At 39.8% G+C, this 16,029-nt stretch overlaps 1 protein-coding gene across 2 annotated transcripts; it reads right to left on the bottom strand.

The window, feature by feature from the left end:
• Positions 1-35: 35 nt before the first annotated feature.
• On the bottom strand, positions 36-15,584 carry LOC121508897 (scavenger receptor cysteine-rich type 1 protein M130-like). 2 transcript variants are annotated; one of them, XM_041786031.1, is made up of 10 exons: positions 15,390-15,584; positions 13,386-13,715; positions 12,864-13,154; positions 11,890-12,180; positions 8,019-8,342; positions 6,474-6,782; positions 5,178-5,480; positions 3,244-3,564; positions 1,712-2,035; positions 36-292 (listed from the first exon to the last, which is right to left on the bottom strand). In XM_041786031.1, exons 1-10 carry the CDS (start codon positions 15,508-15,510, stop codon positions 285-287), a joined length of 2,622 nt encoding a protein of 873 aa, XP_041641965.1. In that variant the 5' UTR covers positions 15,511-15,584; the 3' UTR covers positions 36-284. The 2 variants fall into 2 exon arrangements, with proteins under 2 accessions (XP_041641965.1, XP_041641966.1); XM_041786032.1 differs by lacking the exon at positions 15,390-15,584 and adding an exon at positions 13,860-13,944.
• Between the last annotated feature and the right edge of the window lie 445 nt (positions 15,585-16,029).

Genomic DNA, 16,029 nt, shown 5'->3' with positions numbered 1-16,029 from the left:
GAGACCCATTAAATCAGAATAATCATCACACTAAATAGTTTTATAAAAACATTTATGTAACTTTATGTGCCTTTGTTTTCAGGAAACGAAGGAGTGCAGCTACAAATAATTTTATGTTTTTCACATTTAAGAAACCTCCACTAAGCATGACTAACAGGAAAATTTCTATACAAAAAAGTAAAAATAGAGATTGTTCGTGTGTTGCATCTTTTCATCTCCGCCGGATATTTTGAAGACCCTCTCTGGTTCTCACAGACACGTCTTCAGTCCTTGTCTGCTCCATCCTAATGGCCTGAAGAGATACAACAAACAAAAGTCATATAAAGGGAAGCTTTCCTTATAAACCTGGATACTGGCAGCTGATAGAAAAACTTAAATTGTTACTCAGTGCATTAAAGGAGGGATGGGAAGGGGAGATATGGCAACAGAGAAGCTCAGTTTAGCAGATGAGAAATCCTTCTATTCACGGTGTCAGTCTGAGTGACGTTAAGCACTGATGGGTGAATTCATCTTATACCCCACTGTTTAAACATTTTTTCAAAAACATTCAGATCATTTCATATACAATGCATTCAGAAAATATTCAGGACCTATTCTTTTTATTCAGTGTTTTTATGTTGCAGCCTGGTGCTCCCCTCGTTTAGATTCATTTTTATTGCCATTAATCTACACTCAGTACCAAGTGGCAAAGTGAAAACAGAATTTTAGAATTCTTTACAAGTTATAGAAAATAAAAATCTGAAATATCACACTGATATAAGTATTCAGATACTTTACTCAGAGCCTACATAGTTGAAGCCCCTTTGGCAGGGATTACCACCTCAGGTCTTTATGAATATGACACACCAAGCTTTACACCTGGATAGGGGAATTTTCTGCCATTCTTCTTTACAAATCCCCCAACCTCAGTCAGGTTTGGATGGGCACCGTCAGTGGACAGTCATTCAGTCAGGTCTCTCTAGAGATGTTGGAAAGGGTTCAAGTCAGGACACTGGTGAACCTTTGGGTCCGGTCTGAGGTCCTGAACAGGTTTTCATTGAAGATATCTCAGTACTTTGCTCCATTCAGCTTTCCCTTAATCCTGACCAGTCTCCCAGTCCCTGACGCTGAAAAACACTCCCACAACATGACGCTGCCACCACCATGCTTCACTGTTGGGATGTTATTAGGCAGGTGATTAGCTGTGCCTTGTTTCCTCCTGACATAACGTTTAGAATTGAGACCGCAGTTCAGTCTGAGTTTCATCAGAACAGAGAATCTTGTTTCTCACAGTCTGAGAGTCCTTCAAGTTCTTTTTTTGCCAACTCAAAGCGGGATCTCGTGTTTTGCACTGAGGAGAGGCTTCCTATGGCATTTTTGTCATAGTAATACGAGAAACAACCATGTAATCATGTAAATCCTAAATTAGTTTGTATGGCTTATTTGACTTCTCTACGGTACAGGGCAGCGGGCCTTCGTGTGCGTGTCCTTTGTTTTCCTTTAAAATCTTCCCACAAATGTGCCATTCTTTCTTATTAGATATGATAACAGACTTTTTATTTTATTGGGATTCTTGTGGTGTGTCTGATAATCTACCATAGAGCTCTGTGAGTTTATACTGATTTTAATGTTTGATTTCAAATCAATAATCAAAATGTCTATTCACATGTCAGAATTCTTTGAACTGAGATTTTAAATTGAACAAAAAGCTGGAAGGTTTTTAATGTCTTACCTGTGCAGACAACCTCAACAGCAGAGGATGAGTACCATGGCAGCACAGTCCCACAGTCAAGCAGTGCAGACTCAGACCCATCACAGTCAGAGAAGAATCGTGCCATTAATTTTTTATGGGGAAGTTTGATCTCTTTGGTGGCAACAGCAGAACCACAGCCCAGCTGTCTGCACACCACTGATGCATGTTTCAGGTTCCACACTGTTGTCTCCGCACTCAGCAGCATCATCTCATCCTCAAAGCTCACCAGCACTTTACCAGCACAGGGCTTGCTGTCATCCTCTCTGAGCACGCCATCGTCCAAAATCACGTTGATAGATTCATCTGACCAGAGATCAGAAACACTCACGTTAGTTTATACAGAAAAAAAGAAAGATAGACAGACAGACGGACTGACGGACGGACGGACGGACAGACAGATGGACAGCATGACAGCTCCAAAAAAGTGAAGCCAAAACATTTGAAGCTCCCATACTAACTGGCTGCATTAAAGATCATTATATCCTGCTTCTCCATGTTGAGTACCAGTTTTCTTCCCCCTTTTTTGGTAATTTATTCCACGTTTTAAAAGCCAAAGTTTGATTTCCCATCACAGCAAGTGAGACTGAAAAGACATCAGCCAAGGAAATACGGATAATATCAGAGTTTAATGCGCTAAACCTTGGCAAACTGTGCTAAATCAACCCAGGTCGCTTTGTTAAAAAGGACTATATATGTTTTTTGTCTGGCACTGCTCATTCAGTCTTTAGACGGAGGCTTTTAATCCATTTCAGCTGCCGTTTCTACGTGGGCTTCTTAAAGTTTTACCTGATTTTTTTTCTACAGTAAACAGCAAAAAGCATGGTGTTCTGATAGCATTTCTCTATGCAAAAAATCCCTTCTTGCCCCCCATTTGGAGTTTTCCACTGTGGTGTGATGTCATCTGCAAAGAGCCTATAAGAAAAAGATGCATTCCAGATGAATAAAAATGGTTAAATAAGGAAGGTAGCCATGTTTTTACCAACATGATTTTAAGGACACCTACATTTATTCTAAAACCTGACACCGTTTAATGATGGCACAGAATTCAAACACATTCAAATAACTATGTGTGAGGCAGGTTTTTACTGTTTTAAATTTATGATAAACTTCCTTACACGTGCTAAGCTTCATATTCATAACAACACATATTAAAGGTGTTTCAACGGATTCTTCTAAATGCAAAGAAACTGGAACACACAAATCCATTTTTGCAATTTAATCAGGTGCATAGGACTAATCAGGGATTTGACTCTTATGAAGAGTCAAACCACTGCTATATTATTAATTTTACCATCATATCAGCATTCAAATATGCAAGTTCTCTCTAGTGTTCTTAGATATTGTTCTTAGTTAAGATATAGCACAGATGAGATAGCTAAGCTGAAGGTCAGAATCTTCTTAGAAACTGCATTAAAGGGTTTTAAGAACACGTTTCTCCTTAAGATTGTTTATTGCATAAGGCCCATTGTTTTCTACTAATTCTACATTCCTTAATTTTTGCATTCTCCTACCTTCAAGAGTGACAGAGAAGGTCTGGCTCTCAGAAGAGAAGTTGCTATTAAAGATAAAGTTGTGATAAACACAGCTGTAGTTCCCTTGGTTAGCCTTGTCTGCAGCTGGAAACATGAAGTGTGCCGAGTGATTGGAAGCTGGTTTGGTGATGCTTTTAGTTTGGTTAAAGATGAGACTGAAGTAACCTCCAGGGTACTGTGGCTTCACAGAGCAGGTGAAGGTGAAGCTGTAGCCTTTGTATAGCACAGCCGTCTGTGACTTGTTGTCAGCTTCGTCACTCATTATGGAGAAAAAAGAAATGTCTGGTTGAAGCAGGATGTCTGCAGGAAAAGATGTAGAAAAAGAGATGGGTGAAAGAGCTGATTACATTGTAGCTTTAAAGGAGCAATGTGTCATTTGTTACCTGCTGTTTATCACTTTAATACAGATATTTTGAACAATGCTTGATTGTCCACCTGTGGTAAGTTAAATTGATTGGACGTGATTTGGAAAGGCCCATGCCTCTCTATAGAAGGCTTTACATCTGACAAAGTATATCAGAGCAAAAACCAAGCCAGGAGTTCAAAGGAACTGCCTGCAGAGCTCAGAGACAAGATTGTTGACAGGCACAGATCTGGGGGAGGCTACAAAAAAATTATGCAGCACTGAAAGTTCCCCAGAGCAAAGTGGGCTCCATATTTCTGAAACGGAAGAAGTTTGGCACAACGAGGACTCTTCTAAGAGCCAGTCGCCCAGCCAAACTGAGCAATCAGGAGAAGAGGGCCTCAGTAAGAGAGGTGATCAAGAACCTGTTTGACTGACTGAGCTCCGGAGGTCCTGTATGGAGATAGGACGAAGTTCCAGAAGGATAACCATCACTGCAGCCCTTCACTGATCTGGGCTTTATGGCAGAGTGGCTAAGCGGAAGCCTCTACTCTGTGTAAAACACATGAAAGCTTTGAGTTTGCAAAAAGCACTTGAAAGACTGAGAGAAACAAGATTTTCTGGTCTGATGAAACCAAGATTGAACTGTCTGAAACCAAGATTAAATGTCATGTCAGGAGGAAACCAGGCACCACTCATCACCTGCCCAGTACCATCCCAGCAGAGGAGCATGGTGGTGGCAGCATCATGCTGTGGGGGTGTTTTTCAGCAGGGGACTTGGACACTGGTCAGGGTTGAGGGAAAGCTAAATGAAGCAGAGATATCCTTATTGAAAACCTGTTCTGCAGAGCTCAGGACCTCAGACTGGGCCGAAGGTTCCCCTTCCAATATGACATTGACCCTAAGACCACAGTCAGGAACACAGGAAGGGCTTAGAGCCAACTCTGTAAGTGTTCTAGAGTGGTCCAGTCAGAGACCTGAACCCTATCCAAGATCTCTGGAGAGACCTGAAAATGGCTGTCCAACAAGGGTCCCCATCCAACCTAACTGAGCTTGAGACGAGTTGCAAAGAAGAATGGCAGAAAATTCCCCAGTATAGGTGTGCAAAGCTGGTTGTGTCATATTCAAAAAGACTCAAGGCTGTCATTGCTGTCATAGGTGCTTCAACTAAGTACTGAGTAAAGGGTCTGAATACTTATATCAATGTGATATTTGCAAAAATTTCTACAATTATATTTTACTTTGTCATGATGGAATACTGAGTGTAGATTAATGAGAGAAAAAATGGATTTACATGATTGTAGCATCAGGCTGCAACATGAAAAAATTGAAAAAACTGAAGGGGGTCTGAATGAACTGTATTTTCCTTGTGGAGGCATGCAAACACCTGGTGGTAGTTCTGGTTTCCAACATTGTTGAGAGCTGGTTTTATTGCAGAGGAAATGAGGGTAGCAATTGGGCAACATTTCTCACCACAAAGTTTCATTTATGGTAGAATTTCATCCTGTTTCACAGTGTGTCAAGCTCTCTAATCCTCAAATAATTATCAGCTGAGTGTTTCTCATCTCACCTGAACAGAAAACTTCCACTGTAGAGGAAGAGGGCCACTTCCTCACCATCCCGCAGCTCATCAGTGCGCTTTCTGAGCCGTCACAGTCTGAATAAAATCGCCACCTAGGCTGAAGTTCAGGGGACTCTTCAACTGTACGGGTGGAGAAGACAGAGCCACATCCGAGCTGTCTGCACACCACAGCCGCTTCCTTCAGGCTCCACGAGTGACGGTGGCTCACTGGCCTCCACTCCTTCTGATGCTCCAGCTCAAGTCTACCAGCACAACGACTCTCCTCGTTCACCAGCCTCAAATTGTTGTTCTCTGGAAACAAAATCATCAGTCAGTCATCAGGAGGAAGTTATGGGGGGAATGTTTTCAGAAAACTGCTGTGAAATAACAAAGCAAAATCTCTCCTGCCTAATTTTTTTGTTTTGTAGCTTTCACTTTTTAATCAATTCTACATCTGACTAGATCTGACCCAACAGCGTCACAAGTTATAGTTAAAACAACAGCTCTTTTGTTGTTGTTAAAATCCTCATGCTATTGTAATTACTCCACCTCAAATAACAAAAGGAGCAAAGCTGCAGGTCAAACATGCCTGTAAATAGTAGTAAAATATTTTGAGACACGGGCTTAGGGACTTTTAATTTGAAGCACCATGTTTATCATTGATTCAACTTAGCGTTAGCAGCCTATATGCAGTCAGCAGCACTGTCACTTTATGTACTTTGTACAACTGCTTTGCCGACTTAATTAAACACCACAGCCCATCTTTTTGGATTATTGTGGATTTTTTTGGAGAATACCCATTTATAAATAAATAGGATACCAAGTAGAGAATACAGAAATCAAGCATATACCCATTTCTGCATGCACAATTACAACACTGCTCGCTACAATAATGCATGCTACCATGCGGCGTGTCCACGGCCAAGTGAAAACTCATAAATAAATGACACACATCAGACCTGTTACTGAGAATCTGTCCCATCTCTACTGTTGATGGTGGGATATTCAAAGTCTATGCAAATTTACACTGAGGAACATTTTTATAAAATTGTTTCACAATTTTTAGCAGCAGCAGTTTTTTGCAGATTGGCGAGCATCTGCCCATCCTTACTTCTGGTAGACTCTGCCTCTTTAAAACGCTGCTTTTATATCCAGTCATGTTATTGACCTGTTGTTAATTGATCTAATTAGTTACAAATTCTATTTTTGATTTTTTTCTGCTTTCTTTTGTCTCCTTATGCTCTTGTTTGACTTTATAAATGTAAATAAACAGTATATGTTTATGCAGCTTTAACTCTTGTTTACCTTGCACGCTAATAGAGACATATGCCGGCTCTGAGAAAACGTCTGGACTGGCCTTTAAGTTGTATTCACACCGGTACACCCCTTGATGTGTCTTTTCAGCAGCAGGAAAGATGAAGATGGCCTCCTGGTCAACAGGAGACTGGATCTGCACTGACTGATCTGCTAACGTCAGGCGGAAGGAGAGAATGCTGTAAGGTGAATTCCTGGAGCAGGAGACAGCAAAGCCATGGCCCTGGAAAACCTTCAGTGGAGACCGAGACTTTGAGCCGTGCCCAGTATAAAACATGATGCTTGGTGAAGGTGGATGTCCTGTAAAGAAGAAAAGCAAAACAGTTTATATGCAGGAAGATGACACATTCACCAGAGAAATGAAGGTTTTACATAGCAGGCCACCCAGGTAGGGGTGCAACCTAATTACTAGGCCATCAGTGATTGTTAATATCTTTAATGCATCATTAATCTTTGAAAAAAACCCTGCCTGTTTTGCATCTATTTCCATAAAAATCTTAAAACTTAACTAAAAACTATTTAAGAAACATATGTTCAGTCCTAATATTTTTGGATGGTTAACAGTAGGTTCATTTCATCATAAATAAAATAAAGAGGGTTTTAGTCTATCAAGATTAGCAGGGGCTTTGGGAACACAAATGTAAAGATAATAACTATAAAATAAGCAGACATTAATTAATCTAATGGTTAATGTAATAAAAAAAAATGAATTACCGATAAAACTGTTATATGTACATATTCATTTTTTATTGTTGTTGTATGTTTTTCTTTATTTATAGATTTTTTTCTATTTATTTCAATTATTTTTTTACACATTTATGGACCAAAATATATTTCAGAATAATAAATAAATAAATAAATATTAATTTGGTTATATACTAAATTTTCAATTATTTATTCATGATCGATGAATGTGAAAAAATATATAACTAAATAATTAAATTATTTGAAAATATTTAATGATCAATAGTGTAAGCATCAGCATCAAATATTGTTAAAACAATTTTTGACTTGTTTGAAAAAACATGCATTCGTTAAATTATTTTCAAGCTGTATTTTGAATTCATACATAGAAGAAAAGAGGTTAGCACTGCTGCCTCACAGCAAGAAGTTTCCTGGTCCGCTTCCCAGCCTTTCAGAGTTTGAATATTCTCCCACCGTGCCTGCATGGGTTCTCTGCATGTACTCCGGTTTCCTCCCAACACCAAAGAAATGCTCATTAGGTTAACTGATCACTCTAAATTGGCTGTAGGTGTGAATGTGAGCGCGCTTGGTTGTCTGTCTCTATTTGTCAGCCCTGCGATTGACTGGCGACCAGTCCAGGGTGTACCCCGCCTCTCGCCCAATGACAGCTGAGATAGGCTCCAGCCCCTGTGACCCCCAATGGGATAAGCATTACAGAAAATGGATGGATGGACATAAAAGAAAAACTGCTAGCAGCTATATACCACACCAAACCTTTACCATTATTTTATTTATAAACAGGAATTATGGCTGATGAATATATACAGTAAAGAAAAAGACTTCTATCCTTACCTTTACATTTTATTCTGGCTTCAAAGCATGAACCCATCACCTCTGCTGTGGCATTGATCACTGTGGAGGGACAGTCTTTAAGATGCTTCTCTGTTCCTGAACAGTTAAAGATGGGAATCATGGTGAAGTCTGTATTTTCTGCAAAGCTGCCAGGATCCCGCTGTCCAAAATATTCATGGGGGAAACCACACTCCAGCCCTCTACAGGTGACGAATACTGTCTCCGCAGTGAGGAAAGACTCACAAACTGGACGCCACGATTGTCCAGACTTCACCTCTAGTTTGCCTGAGCATCTGTTGGATCCATCTACTAGTCTCACTCCCTCTGTGGAAACACAGGAGAAGAAAATCATGTGGAAAACATCTTCACTGTTCTCAGGAAGTTCTCAATCAAGTCAAAGTTGGGTACTTTTCTTTGATCGCAGTGTAGCTGTTGTATGGATTGAATTGAATTGAATTTATTTATTTGATAGGGGTGATGCAGTTGAAAATAGTTCATAACAGAGCATGAATCTGAGATGCTGCACAGAGAGTTTATAGTGATTGCTAATTTCTAACTTGTGTCCCTAACTGGGCCTTTGAGTAAACAGTTAAATGTGCAACATTTAACAGCTTAAAATGGCACAAGAGTTTACAGGATAAAGAGACAATAAAATACATATCCACATAAAAAACAAAACAAATTTATATAAACCAGTTCAATTGGAAATTAAAAACATGACAATCTGAGAATGATTACAGCTCTGCTTGGCTTTCACCCAGCACTTGACCTTTGTAGTGAAGGATTTTAGATCCTTCACCCATCCCAACCCAACCATGTACTTTAACCAAATGATGCCAGCCCTGCCCCTTTCTGGGGGAAAACATTCCATAAAAATAAACTGAGTTAATCAGAAAGACTGTGTCATTCGGGATTTATAAGCTTAAAATAATAAAACCCTAAGGTTAAACCGTTACTGAGAGAAAAAAATCCAGTCGCCCATAAAATAAACATATAACGTATGCCATTTATGAAAAAAGAAAAAGCATTAACAATAAGGAATAAACAAAATTATAGATGTACATGAGTGTGTGTTCAAATTGGACAAACACCCATTTTGTGACAGGAGACGTCATAAACCAACATCACATACGTTGTGTGTTGGGCCTTTACACTTGAATGTGGTTAATAAGATAGTGAATGTGTGAAAAAGCTCTTAACAGACAGATTACAGCTCCTGCTGTCACAGAGCCATCGCTGACTTAAAGTCATTAAGAACAAAGTACCGGTCCAACATTTGCACGCTCCAGTCCACTCTCCAAAAGACAAAGAACCCTTCTTTGACAATCTTTTGTCATTTGAGAATGACAAAACATGTCTTAAATAATGGCTTTTTAATTGTTTAAGGCACAAAACACGACAAAATGTCTTTTAATAGCGTGGTTATCGATGTTTCCTAACCTACCGTGACTCAGTCTGAGTGCTTGTTTTCCCCCAAATGAGGGCACGGTCACATTGGAAAGCAGCTTTGAGTTTTGTCTGTTTTAATGTAGTAAATCAATATTTTTCATAGTGCTTTCCCACCTGGGAGGGCGCCAAGGATCTCGTGTGTGCGTGTGTGTGTGTATGTGTGTGTGTGGGTGGGTGGGGGGGGGGGTGGGGGTCTTTACTTTAATGCTCCATTGTTAAAATTACATGTGCATAAAAAATGTTTAAACATCATGATTAGAACAGAAATCTCCAGCAACACTTGTAGTTTAGAAAACAACTTTCTTAGGTCTAATAAAGTTGTCCTTTAAACTTCAAGTGTTGTTGGAGGTTTCTCCTCTCTTCAAGACCTTCTTCATCCTAAATGCACCTTGGAGGTTGGTGAAGTTGTACCAGAGTTACCCACTTAAACATCATAATTAGAAACTTGATGCATGAAGATGTACTAGTGCATCTCAAAAAATTAGAATATCATGAAAAAGTTCAATATTTTTTGTCACTGGTTTCTGAAAGTGAAAACCATATATTATATAGACTCATTACACATAGAATGAAATATTCCAAGCCTTTATGTCTTGAAATGTTGATGATTATGACTTACAGATTAGGAAAACCCAAAATTCAGTGTCTCAAAAAATTAGAATATTACATAAGATCAATTAAAAAGGATGTTTTAAACAGAAATGTAAGGCTTCTGAAAAGTATGTTCATTTCTATGCCTTCAATACTTGGTTGGGCCTCCTTTTGCATGAATCACTGCATCAATGCGGTGTTGCATGGAGGCGATCAGTCTGTGGCACTGCTCAGGTGTAATGGAAGCCCAGGTTGCTTTGATAGCAGCCTTCAGGTCATCTGCATTGTTGGGTCTGGTGTCTCTCATCTTCCTCTTGACAATACCCCGTAGATTCTCTATGGGGTTCAGGTCAGGCTAGTTTGTTGGCCAATCAAGCTCAGTAACACCATGGTCATTGAACCAGCTTTTGGTACCTTTGGCAGTGTGGGCAGGTGCCACATGTGTTGTAAAGGGCTCTACAAATAAAAGTTGATTGATTGATTGAAGTCCTGCTGGAAAATGAAATCAGCATCTCCATGAAGCTTGTCAGCAGAAGGAAGCATGAAGTGCTCTAAAATGTCCTGGTAGATGGTTGCGTTGCCTGTGGACTTCAGAAAACACAGTAGACCAAAACCAGCAGATGCCATGGCAGCCCAAATCAACACTGACTGTGGAAACTCAACACTGGACTACAAGCAACATCGATTCTGTGCCTCTCCACTCTTCCTCCAGACCCACACTGCCAAAGGTACCAAAAGCTGGTTCAATGACCATGGTGTTATTGTGCTTGACTGGCCAACAAACTAGCCTGACCTGAACCCCATAGAGAATCTACGGGGTATTGTCAAGAGAAGGATGAGAGACACCAGACCCAACAATGCAGATGACCTGAAGGCCACTATCAAAGCAACCTGGGCTTCAATTACACCTGAGCAGTGCCACAGGCTGATCGCCTCCATGCAACACCGCATTGATGCAGTAATTCATGCAAAAGGAGGCCCAACCAAGTATTGAAGGCATAGAAATGAACATACTTTTCAGAAGCCTTACATTTCTGTTTAAAACATCCTTTTTATATTGACCTTATGTAATATTCTAATTTTTTGAGACACTGAATTTTGGGTTTTCCTAATCTGTAAGCTATAATCATCAACATTTCAAGACATAAAGGCTTGGAATATTTCATTCTATGTGTAATGAGTCTATATAATATATGGTTTTCACTTTCAGAAACCAGTGACAAAAAATATTGAACTTTTTCATGATATTCTAATTTTTTGAGATGCACTAGTGTTAGGGCAACTCTTAAAGAAAATAAAAACAGTAAGATGCTAAGTGAATTCTTTTAGACAAAAAAATTGGAGGAGGAGGTATATTTTTGAGATTAGATATTTATATATTTACGGAAAAACACTCAGAATTTCAAATTAAGTTGTACATTTTGATATCAGATACTCAAGAATTCCAATTTCTTAGCATCATAAATTTGCGACTGTGTGGAGCCAAAAACTGATAAGCCACTAATCTGAAAACAGAGGTTGGATTTTCAGCATTTTTCAAAGTTTTAGTTCATGTACACTTACAACTTTAAAATTCAAAAATGTCTTTTCTTGCGCATTTTAACCATGTTTTAAACATGGCAATCTAAAGGGGTTTTTTTGCTTGAAAATCAGCAGATCCTCTTTATGTATTTTTTTATTTTTTGCTGGCCCTAATATACCAACGTAATAACAGAAGGGAAGAACTTCACTAGTTCATGTAGGCATATTATGTTTGGATGTTCTCAGTGAAAACAATTTTAACTGTTGTTAATTTTCAAGACAGACAAATAAACAGAGATTTTAATGTTACCTGTACAAGACACAGCCACGTTGGAGTTCGAATGTAGCCCATCCCAACTCGTGCAAAATGAAGAATCATCGTAACATGTCCTTGTCACCATCCACATGGGGTGATAATTTGGAAGTTGATTGTCTGACAATGAGATTAAATTTCCACATCCTATCTTCTCACAAACATTGGGATATCCTACTTCATGGGAATACCAAGGGCTTGTCAGAGGCCTCCACTCTGCATTGTGCTGTCCCTCCAGTATGCCTCTACAGGGAGTCTCTCCTCCCACCAGCCTCATAGCGTTTCCTTCTGCACAGACACAGAAAGAAGACCACATAGTGTTTAATGGAAGCTTTCATAAAGTTTCACAGTTTCAGGATGTTTGATTAAAAAAACTGCTGAGCCAAGATTAAGCCAGAAAAAGATTACAAATGAAGTCAACTGTGTAGTCAGTCTGTACATGTAGAAACCACCATTTACTCTGAAAGCTGTGAATGAAAAACGTTATTAATTATTTGAAGAGTTAGCTCCTACTATATAATTTAGTGCTAATACAGTACATCCATCCAGGACGATCATCTTGTAAATGAAATAAATAATTATTCGCATCATCTGCATCTGCTCAAGCCCAGCATCATGATTGGGCTTAGCCCCACAGATAAACATCCTGCTCCTTAGATTAAGCTATATTCATCACCTTATGAAAATCAGAAACAATACTGGCAGAGGTAAAAGTGTCATGAAGCCCACTCTTAAAAACTCCTTCACGAATATTAGGCCTTAAAAAGCATGTCTGAATGTCTCTCTCTGTGGGAGGGCTCTGTCTGCTCTGCACTGTAACGAGGTTTGACCCTAAGGGGGCACTGTAATGATAACTCTGGGTGTTAAAAAGACCCTGATGTTAATGCCACATAAACACTAGGTGTAGGTTGGTACAGATGGGGTTTAAATTCATATTAGGCTCTAAAAGAGACACAATGATGCAAACATACGAGAGCATTGTAATCCAGCTACTGGTTTGCAGTTCCTTCTCACTGAGCTGACACAGTCCTCCAGGTGAGACTCATTGCCTTTGCACTGGAATTGTTTGGTTACAGCTGTTCCTTCTCTTTTGACAGGTGACCCCCAAAACTGCCCTGGATTCCCACAGCCGAGCTCCCTGCAGAACAACTTCTTAGTCTCCGAGTCGAAGCCCTCCTCACACACCGAAACCCAACCCTGGTCAGACTTCACCTCCACGATGCCGGAGCAGTGTCTTGATATGGTGAAGAGCCTCACAGACTCTGAAAACAAAGACAGATAAAGCAGAGAGGAGAGGAGAGAAGACAATAGGCACAATGTGATGGCCTGCTCGGAGCTGCTTGCAGCTCTAGTCTGATTTTTTTGTCTGTCTGTTAAAATGTGGCCTGTATCAGATTCCTACATTCACTTTGAGGTTTCTTAAGCAGAAGTAGCCCAAATCTGATTTGAAAAAGTGCGACATGACGATGATAGAGGCATTTTAATTGTGTCACCTGAGCAGACCACCTGCAGAATGTAGGTAGAGTTAAACATCTCCTCCGTATATCTTTGTCTTATAGGTTTCCTGCACTCCTTCAGGGTGGAGTCGGTACCCTCGCAGGAGAAGTTCATCTCCCATGTCGGTTGATCTGTTTTGTGTTCGATTTGCGTTATGGTAACTGCAGAGCCACAGCCCATCTGCCTGCATGCCACTTCTCCATACCAGACATTGTCCTCTTCGTCCCTATTGCTGAAGATCAGCGTTCTCCACTGGCTCTGATTCTTCATCTCCAGCCTGCCGGAACAGCGGCTGTCTCCATCCACCAGCCTGGCATCATTCCACGCTGAATGAGAACAAGAGTTTTACTCAATTAAATCTTCAGACACAAAATAATCCAAAGTACTTTACAGAAGCTAAGAAATACAGTATATGAATATAAAAACATATAGAAACATTGAGGGCTCATTATTCAGAGGTTCATCATTACCATATTAAAGAAAACTGTGAAATTGACGTAGTTTTCCTAGACAGGCCAAAATGAAGAAAGTTCCGCCCTCCTCTCCTGATCTTCCTCTCAGGCTGAATCTCAATCTCCTCCCTAAACCCTGAGCCCTCATTGACGTAATTGACTGCACCTGTAAAGTGATGGAGTGAGTGAGGCTGCAAGGGCTCAAAGTAAACAGGAATGGGACAGCCCTTTGTTTTTTGTTGACAGTCGGCATCTTGCAGAGCTTCAAACAAAGATAAAAACAAGCGTGTCTCAACTACAGACCTGTTTTCTCAGTGTATGAAGGCTGTTTTATATAATATACTTACAGGAAAAATACTAATTTTTTGCAACGTCCACCCCTTTTTGCACCTCCCATGTTTTTTGTTTACAATTTTGCTCTTTTCACTTCACTTTTATAGGATTTACTGGCGGGCATCCCACATGAATCCCTGTCATGCATCCCAAAGCGATTTGGCAGTGGGACAGCCCTAAGCCCTCACGGACTTTGCAGGAGCACACCTCACAGTCAGTGTGGACATTGGGATTGGGCCTCAGTTGCCAGCTGGTGAGGAGGATCAGGAGAGCCACATCCATTTCCCGAGAGGGGCGTGGTCAGGGGTGGAGTCAGACAGCTCATCAACATTTAAAGCCACAAACACAGAAACAGCTCATTCTGAGCAGGGCTGAAACAGAGGGGGTTTTGAGACATACAAAAATCCTATACTTAGTGTTTTTTCAGTAACAAACCTCACAGGCATGTTTTGGGGACCCCTGAGACCAATATAAACTTGTCTTAAAAGGGTAAAATATGCCCCCTTTAAGTAATTTACCTGAAATATTGGGATAATTTGCTATTTGGATATTCAGGGAAATTAGTCACGTATTTTCATTGGACATTTCGGGGCTAACCTTTTTTATTTTTCAGAGTTTCATTTCATTTTAGGGAAATTTAATTGCTCTGATTCTTTGGGGAATTTTCAAGGAGATTAAGAAAAATTATTTATAATTTTTTTTATTGGATTGGGGATTTTTGGGTAAGGGTTGTCCTATGAAATTTTCAGGAATTTTCAAGGACATTTCAAGGAATTTGTCTGGATGTTTGGATAATGGAATTTTGGGGAAAGTATTTTTCAATTTTTTTAGAATTTGACAAGAAATTTTAGGGGGGGATTTGCTTGAAATTGTTCAGACATGCACATGGATTTTCTAGAGAATTTTTCATTGAAGTGTTCAGGTTTTTGATATAGTTTTACTGAAAGATTTGAGGACTATTTGAAGAAATTTGAGGCTACTAATTATCAAATCAGTATAGCAACGAATAAATGCCTAAACCCAGTTAGGCCCCTAATACTGGCCCAACTGTGCAGACTGATCTGCAGCAAAAACAACAATTCATCAGAGTTGTCCCTTCACTGGCCAAGCTAACTGTCATAATAAGTACAGGCCTTTGCAAGTGACATAAAAGATTAGTGTTAACCAAAAATTCCACTGAAATGCACACACTGTGTTACAATCAAAAGTACTCACCAGCAAACCCGTTTAACTCTTCACCCTCTGGTTGTAGGCTGCAGATGTCCATCAGTACAAAAAAGCTCAAAAGTAAAGCTAAAGACCATCGGACAAATAAACTGTGCTGCACAGAGAGCATTTTAATCTTGCTTCAACAACGTATTCACACTAAATATGACCTACACCCAGCCTTGGTGGCCTCTCAGTGATTACAGCCAGGCTGTACTCTGCACTCTTTCCTGTTTGTTTAAGTGTGGACAGTAGTGTGGCCACTGCTGCATACCGTTTGTTCTCTCAGTAATATGTCCAATGGGCATTCATGATCTTTTCTATAGCTAATTAAGTACCTGAGCTCCCAATTTCTGCATGTACCCAAAGCTAGTTTCACATAATAGATAAACAGGATATACAGCTCCACAAGACACTGCCAAACTACCTGGATCTCTTATGTACAGGATTCAGTTTGATGGACTTTTTTCCCAACTTCCAAACGCAAGTCCCCATGTGAAATACTTCCTAAGCAGTCTCCTCAAAATGTAAGATTCTACTCCAGTTTTCCTTGATCAGCATTTCTACATGCATTGTCATTTCAGTGTTTGTTTGATTTCAACATATGTACACCTCGTTCTATCTTATGATATTTCCACCTGTAGCAGTT

The sequence above is a fragment of the Cheilinus undulatus genome, linkage group 4, assembly GCF_018320785.1.
Source record: "Cheilinus undulatus linkage group 4, ASM1832078v1, whole genome shotgun sequence".
Taxonomy (NCBI): Eukaryota; Metazoa; Chordata; class Actinopteri; order Labriformes; family Labridae; genus Cheilinus; species Cheilinus undulatus.
Note: the sequence above shows the minus strand (reverse complement) of the source record. Positions and strands in the feature narration are given on the sequence as shown.

Bases quoted from the DNA above. Each gene is read 5' to 3' on its own strand.
- LOC121508897 (XM_041786031.1), bottom strand. From the start codon at position 15,510: ATGCTCTCTGTGCAGCACAGTTTATTTGTCCGATGGTCTTTAGCTTTA. The intron at 13,155-13,385 runs GTGACACAATTA...CTTTGTTTTCAG, and splicing joins TCTGCAGGTGGTCTGCTCAG to AGTCTGTGAGGCTCTTCACC. The intron at 12,181-12,863 runs GTATGTTTGCAT...GTGTCTGTGCAG, and splicing joins AGCTGGATTACAATGCTCTC to AAGGAAACGCTATGAGGCTG.